Source organism: Quercus suber, unplaced genomic scaffold (genome assembly GCF_002906115.3).
Source record: "Quercus suber isolate HL8 unplaced genomic scaffold, Cork oak 2.0 scaffold_574, whole genome shotgun sequence".
Lineage (NCBI taxonomy): Eukaryota > Viridiplantae > Streptophyta > Magnoliopsida > Fagales > Fagaceae > Quercus > Quercus suber.
In genome coordinates, this window is record NW_027070019.1 from 213,417 (window position 1) to 221,682 (window position 8,266).

Here is an 8,266-nt window from a genome sequence, read left to right on the forward strand (position 1 = left end):
CTTTCTTAAAATTTTGTCATGTAACATTTTTCTCATTGATAAAAATGTATTTTTTAAGTTAAGTAGTCACATGGCAGAATCTTAAGAGGGGAACCTAAGAAACAGCATCTAAGGTGCTGTACATAAGTTTTATTCTAATTTAAATGTATATGTGTATGAAGTTCTCTATTATAGACTTGAATATTGGCTCTTACCTTCCCTCCTCTCACCCCACAATAACTTATACTTATAGAGTGTCCCCAATTTTTACCCTTCACACCCTACATGCATTTATACTTGTATAGTGACCATTACGCTAAATGTACAAGCAACGTTAAAGTCATGTAATTCAGTAAAAAGCCAAATAGCTTAACCGACTAAAACTTAGCAGTAGCAGAATACGAACAGGCGAAACCACTATAAATAGGACTGCAGGAGTACAGGTTTTGAGCAAAAAACTAAACCATGGCTAGTCGCATTTCCTCCTTCCTTCTGTGTATCCTCTATATCTATAGTTTCTCTGCTTTTCTATGCCTTCATGCCCATGAAGCAAGAGAGACTGCAGAAAACCACCACCTTCATCATTCTTATACTGTCCAAGTCAGCTCTCTAATACCATCAACTACCTGCAACGCTTCTACCAAAGGTTTAATACACACTCTCTCTCTCTCTCTCTACAATAATTAAGTTCTCTGATTGTATTATATGATCATCATCATCATCACCATTATTATTATCTCTATCTTTTTATTTTATTATTATTATTATTATTATTATTATTATTATTATTATTATTATCATTATCATTACCATTATTGTCGTTGATCCTCCTACAACGCAAAAAACTAGAGGGAAAAAAAAGATAAAAAGATTTTACGCTTTTATTGTCACAGAACCTGTAAAACTATAAATTTGGGAGGAATGCAATTTAGTCAAGTGGAGAAACCTAGTACAAGAATCGTAACAAAAAGAATGTTCATGGAACAATGCAATAAGTCTAAGGACATGGCATTTTTTCACAACTTTGGGAATTGATTGTTAAATAAAAAACATTTTTTGCAAGTTTTTTCTCACAATTATTGACATAATTTATAATAATGGATGCATAATAAAAATTGCGTCAATATATAATAGATCCAAATAAAAGTAATATTGTTCCAATAAAAACTCACCAATTTAAAAGTTGTGGAAAATTTTTTTTTATGAAAAATATTAATTTTGTCATAGCATTACTCCCAAACAATGGTAGAACTAGGATTTTCTTTATGTTGATAAGATTAAAACATGAGAAAAAAAAATATCTTAATCAAAAGAATAAACTCATTACAAGAATTTTAAATAAGATTACTATTTAAAGTACACAATTATGAAATAGAACAATTTGAAATTATTTATTAGAATAAATCAAAAGTCCATAATATCGATCAGATATTGCAAAACACATTAGTATCTCTTCCATCAAAAGCTACATGCGGATCTTAGTTTTTTTCTGATTAAATAACGAAGCCTTTGTAAAACAAAATAATAATAATAATTTAACCTTTCATACGTTCTTAATATATTCTTTTTAGATATTAAAACCATTGTCTCTTTCTTGTAGATCATAAAAAGAATCGATTTGAGAGAGAAAGAGAGACATGTAATAAGGTATAAACAGAATCTGTTTTATTTAATCCATCTAATTATTATAGAAAAAGTTTAAATGAAATTATTTTTTCTTTCCCCCGCTTATTAGAGAAATTGCGGTTATACAATAAAAATTTGATATATGTGGTGTCGTACATGTTATCAGTTCTGCATGCAACATGTCCATATATAACAAAAGTAGTAGTGTGTATTCAATCTACCAACTCAATAAATTAAACTTGGCCCGTTTTAACCTATTTTTGATACATCATATTGGTTTTTTGTGATATAATGGATTGGATGGATTGTAATTTTTTTTTAAAGCTTGGTTGGTTCGGGTATGGGTTGAATTTTATTTTTTATACAAGTAACTAGACACCAATCATGCTATTAATAATTTTTTGAAAATTTATTTATTTGGTTTGTTTTGGATTTTGAGACTTTGTTTAAATTTATTTGTTTAATTTATTTTAGTATTTTGAGTATTAGTTTTTAGTTTTGATAAAATTGTAATATTATTAATTGAGTATGTGTTGTATGAGTATATGATGAGTCCCACATCAAGCATATATTAAGGTGATCTAGACGTTATTAACAAATATTACATCTTTGACCAACATACCAACATAATTGCTATTAGTGAGAAGCGTTCTCCAACCATAATACACAATCCTTTCACATGTAGAATTTTTTAAAAACTTTGGTATATATTATGTAAAATATTAGATAATTTTGAGTGTTTTTTTTTTTTTTTTTTTGGGACTGTTGCACTCACTATAGATATTTTTGTGGGACAATTATTAGAATTTTATTATTATAAAAAAAAAAATAGAATTATTTACAATTTAAAAACCTATTATAGATAAAGAAACATGCCTTTCTAAATGCTACCTTAAAACAAAACCAATGAGATTTTTTCTTTTTCTTTTTTTTGCTTCCTTTAAATGTAGTCTTCAAAAGGATTTTTTTTTTAAAAGACTACGTTCCTTATTACTTTTCCATAAGAAGACAAGGCCCGGCCCTTCCCAAGATATTCCGTGGAATTTGAAGTGCTCGATCTGTGATGATACCAAATATTGGGCTTCCAAGGTCTTTTAGATGGATCCAAGAGAAGTCATTAGGGCTGTTATGTGCTAGCCAGATGATCTTTGTAGTCTGCTATGTCAAGGTTATTTTGCTGTAATGTGCGTTTGACATCAGTTTTTTTCTTCAACTCTTAACTTTTACAAATTACAATTATTTAAAACTCTTTTTCTTCAAAATACAAATATATTCAGTACACTTTAACAAAAACTAATTAGCAAAAAGTTAAATAAGCTAATGTGAAACGTACACTAAAATAGTACTCTTTCTGAATTTGTCAAAAATCACTTCTAAATAAGAGCAGCAGCCTGTTGGTTTGTTTGTTGTCTCCTGTTTTGTATTGCCTCTTGTTTTGGTTTTGTAGAGATAATTTTCGTTCATCCAGCAAAAAAAAAAAAAAATCCAGAACAAGAGAGGGAAAAAGAAAAATAAAGAAAAAAGCTGAATTACATTCTAATTACATTCCAATTTTGTGTTCGGTGATTACCGATTAAGTTAATGCTAATTGTCTTTATAATTTAAATGGGCTTCAAATATTTGTGACAAATGTCATCATCTCTAATTTAATGCAAAGTGTCTTGTCACGTAGATTCATGAATCTAAATTAAAAAAATATATATATATATATATAAATAGTTAGGAGACTTGTAATTTAATTAGTTAGCACATCATGGTATTACTATTTTCAAGACATCCAAAGTTCAAATATCACATCCCCTATTGTAACTATCAAATTATCAAAAAATATATATACTATATTTTTATGTAAAATTTTAATTGCGTAATAATTTTAACTTATTTAAAACTTTTTTTATATATAAGAAAGTGGTGTCCTAACCTTTGACTAAACTATTTAAAACTATTTCAAGGCCATCTAAAACTATTTTCAGGAAACATTTTATTTGATATTTTGACAGGGAAAAAAAAAAAAAAAAAAAAAGGGCCATGTTTATGACATATATTTTCAAGAAATACAGTGCTTATTTAGAAAATTAATAAAAATAATTTCTTGGACAGATATGAAATAAATTATTTCACCAATTTTATTTTTAATTTCTAATAACGAATGTATAACTTGATTTATATTACTTGAAGTATTAAATAAGTTTAGTGAAACTTTTTTTTTTTTTTTTTTTAATTTTATACACACATATATATATATATATATATATAAAAGATAGAAATTTTTCTTTAACCTAATCTAAGTGTATATGTGTGTAAAACTTCATCTTGAAGATTTGAACCCTGGTCCTTGCCCCCCACACTCCACAAGCACTTATACTTGTAGAGTGACCACCGTATTAAAGATGCATGGTGGTAGTGAAACTCTTTATTAGTTAGCTCAAATTCATGTTAAATTGACTCTTTAAAATTTTGAATTTCATGTTTTTTTTTTTTTTGATAGATAATTTCATGTTGTTAAAAAATGTTGAAGTTGCTTAAATTATTATCATTATAGTATCAACAATGAGACAATTGAGCAACATTTCAAAATTTGAAAAATTAATAAGCACAATCATAACGAAGTTATTAATTAAAAATTTTATCATTTTGACAAATTTGATATAATTAATTATGTAAAAACATGTTGTAATTGATTAAATACAAGATTCAGCAAAAAAAAAAAAAAAATTTGATTAAATGCAAAAATTGTTTTGTTTTGATCCTCATTATATTCAGTATTCATTTATGAATGTACTGTTCCAAATTCAAATTGATGATCCATTTTAAGTTCAGGTCCTAAAAGGGAGGCATCCTTAACAGTGATACACAAATATGGCCCATGCTTTCAAGGCAACAAAGACCAATTACTGGTTCTTAATCACACAGAAATCCTCCTTCAAGACCAATCCAGGGTGAACTCAATCCACTCCAAGTTCTCTAAGAACTCAGATGGCAACAAATTAAGAGAATCTCAGGCCACCACCCTTCCAGCTAAATCCGGTGGCACCATTGGCACAGGTAACTACATTGTCACCGTGGGCCTTGGCACTCCCAAAACAGATCAAATACTCGCATTTGACACTGGTAGCGACCTCACTTGGGCACAGTGTAAACCATGCGCTGGACGGTGCTATCGGCAAGTAGACCCAATCTTTGATCCATCCAAATCCACATCCTACACCAACATTTCATGTCCTACACCCTTGTGCTCTCAACTCACTTCTGCCACAGGTAAACCATATAAATATAATCTCATTCAACAAAATAGTAAGGATTTTGCTACTGTCACTACCTATTTTGGTAAATCAATTAAATATTTCATTTTTAACAAATTTTGCTTATTAAAATAATTTTCCTGTGATGTATTCTCTATCTAGCTAGTCAACATAACACTAACAGAATGATGAATTTAGAATCTCCAAAGATATCAAGTCCAAGATATCAATTAGTTTTTGGTGTATTTGGGGTTCGAATCCTAGATCTCTTATTTGACAACAATAAATTTTACCAATTGAGCTTAAGCAATAGTAAACTAGTTAATTTGATACTATAATTTCGAAATTTTATTCTTGCTGCAGGAAGCCCACGACAATGCCCCTCCAACTCAAAGTGCGTATATGTTGTGCAATATGGTGATCGTTCATTTACAGTTGGGTATTTCAGCAAAGAGAGGCTAACTATAACATCAGATGTGGTGGACAATTTCATATTCGGTTGTGGCCAAGCCAACGTAGGCTTTAAAGGATTTGCAGGGCTGCTAGGCCTTGGTCGCGGCCAAGTTTCCCTTGTTCAACAAGCTTCTCAAAAGTACAAGAAGTTTTTCTCGTATTGTCTTCCTTCAACAATTAGCTCAATGGGATACCTTACTTTGGGAAAAAGCAGAGAAGTTTCGAGTTCCACAAAGTTCACACCTTTGTTAACGCTTTCTCAAGGGCCATCATTTTATGGCCTCAACTTGATTGGAATAAGTGTGGGTGGACAAAGATTATCAATTCCCACGTCAGTTTTTTCAACCGCTGGTACTATAATTGACTCTGGGACAGTCATTACACGTTTGCCTCCTACAGCATACAATGCATTGCGAACATCATTTCGAGAAAAGATGCGTAATTATCCAATGACAAGCTCAAGTTCTTCACTATTCGATACATGCTATGACCTTAGCAAGAGCCAATCTGTTTCGATTCCAAGCATAAGCTTTTTTTTCGGTGGTGGTGTGAGCGTGGATTTGAACAAAGTAGGTGTACTTTATATATTGAACCAAACAGAAGCTTGTTTAGCCTTTGCTGGAAATAGTAATCCAAGCAACATTACCATTTTTGGGAATGAACAACAAAAAGGATTAGAGGTGGTGTATGATGTTGTCGGAGGGAAGATTGGGTTTCGTCCTGGTGGTTGTAGCTAGTGGAGTAATAGTAATAGGGTCATGCTAACGAGTACCCTTAAAGCAATGGTTAACAATATATTTTAGGAAAGTTTTGACACTATTTTTATGAGAAATGAGAAAAGTTGTCAAAACATTAATTGTTTTTTTTCCCCATAAAAACTTTCTTTAAATAGATTGGTAACCATTACTCTAAGGGCATCTGTTAGCATTTCTCATACTAATAATATAATAAAGTGAGCGAGTAACAAAGAAAACCTTTGTGTTAGCTTGTGGTGAGAATTATTATGGATTGAGATATAATAAATAAATCCATTGATAAAATCAATGGAAATGTTAATGAAGGTCATTGGACATGATTAACTCAATGTACTGTAATTACCAAAGATTTCTCTTGGACCTTTTGAGGATTTGTGATTTAGAAATTAGAAACATCCCAGTAAAATCCTCAATGTTTAAAATAAAATTTGAGCGAAATTAGAGGAAATCTATGTCAGAACTCCTCAAGTTCCTCTTCATTTATATAATCATGTAAAAGTGAATATGATGGTAAGTTCTTTTTTGACTGAAATGATGTTAAGTTATTTAAAATCTTATTTTACCATAGAATGAATAATGATAACTGATTTTAGGTTAGAAAATACTAGTAACCCCAACGTAAAATCCTTAAAATCCCAAATGATTCATGCTTAAATGAATTATTTAATTCTTGTTATGTCACTAAAATCTTACATGCATAAAAGAAAATAGTTCTAATAAATGTTTGTTTATAAATGTTGAATACAACAATCAGAGTAAAGCCAAATGCATCAATATGACAGATACAATGAATAATAAAACAAATAAAGTAGTTGCTTACCATCTCTGCTTTCATTTTAATGAATTTTTAGTAATGGTATTCTAATAGGCATTGAATATTATGCTAAATTAACATAGAATTTTAGAGAATGATGAAAGTAAGATCATATTGTGCTAGCTCTTTAAAAGAATGAAATGTATATATGTATTTTTTTACCATATTCCAAACTGTTATGGTCACCACGACCACGTCCTCTTCTGCGTTTGCCTCAAGGTGCTATGGTGATCGAGAAAATAGAACAACGCGCGCACACAGTAAAATTACTTAACACAATGGGTTTGTTTCAAGGACAACCCAACCTCCACAATGTTTTGGCTTAAAATTCACATGCCTATTCTTTATTCATTCATATATATAGGCTTACATCAAAACATGATAACTTCTATTCCTAAAAGATAACAACGATGACAAATGGCTTAGCACAAAGTTCAAACAACCAAATGATAAACCCAACAATCCCAAGCGATAAATGATAAATCCAACAATCCTAAGTGATAAACCTCACTAGATGAAATAGTTTATCTGATAAGATAATCCTAAGAGTGTTGATGCCCATTTTGGCAAAAGGGTCCAATGACAAAAGAAGCCCAACAATATAAAAAAGGAGTGAAAAAAGAAGAAGTAGTAAAGTAAGAAAAACCATTAAACCCGAATGATAGGAATAATGGTCCACAGGCCTACAAGGGCCCCAAAGAAATCAAATGGGCCCAAGGGAGCCCCAAAGAATGAAATATGGGAATCATAAGAAGTAGAAAGAAAGCAAAGATGGGCTAGCTGGAAGAGCCCAAAGAAAGGGATTAGTAAATGGGATTGGTCCAAAGGCCAATAAACCCAAAAATAAAAGATATGGTAATTGGGCCTGGAAAGCCCAAAAGATTTAGCAAAAACACATGGGAATGTAAGAAGTAGGAAATAATGAGATGGGCCAAGGATGCCCCAAGGAATAAAACAGGCCAAGGATGCCCAAAGGAATAAAAATGAGCTGGGGAAGCCTAAGATGCTATGAGAACTGACCCAACAGGAATACTGGGCAACGTAAACTAAGGGAAGGAATAATACATGAAACTGGCATGGCAAGCCCAGAGGAAGCCCAGCAAACACAAGTTAAATGGTATCATGGCAGAAACAATGCAATGGCATAGCAGAAGTACCGGTTAGCCGACAGACTAGAAGTGAAAGGAGACAGGGGCTGAATTAAAGAAGAAAAAACCTAAACCCAAGCAATATTTAGCCCAAAGAAGAAACGAGATGTAAAGAATGAAGACCCAATGACTCATCCACACCATAAAGAGTTAAACAAGCAACAGAACACACAGTAGGACCAGACAAACCCGTAGGCAATGGCAAACACGTGAACACCAGATAAGCAATGGACTCATATGGGAGTGGAG

General features: G+C 31.5%; 1 protein-coding gene across 1 annotated transcript; it reads left to right on the top strand.

The window, feature by feature from the left end:
- Positions 1 to 444: 444 nt before the first annotated feature.
- LOC112039178 (aspartyl protease family protein At5g10770) lies at positions 445 to 6,091 on the top strand. The gene is made up of 3 exons (XM_024072031.2): positions 445 to 625; positions 4,426 to 4,863; positions 5,211 to 6,091. Exons 1-3 carry the CDS (start codon positions 445 to 447, stop codon positions 6,035 to 6,037), a joined length of 1,446 nt encoding a protein of 481 aa, XP_023927799.1. The 3' UTR covers positions 6,038 to 6,091.
- The last annotated feature ends 2,175 nt before the right edge of the window (positions 6,092 to 8,266 follow it).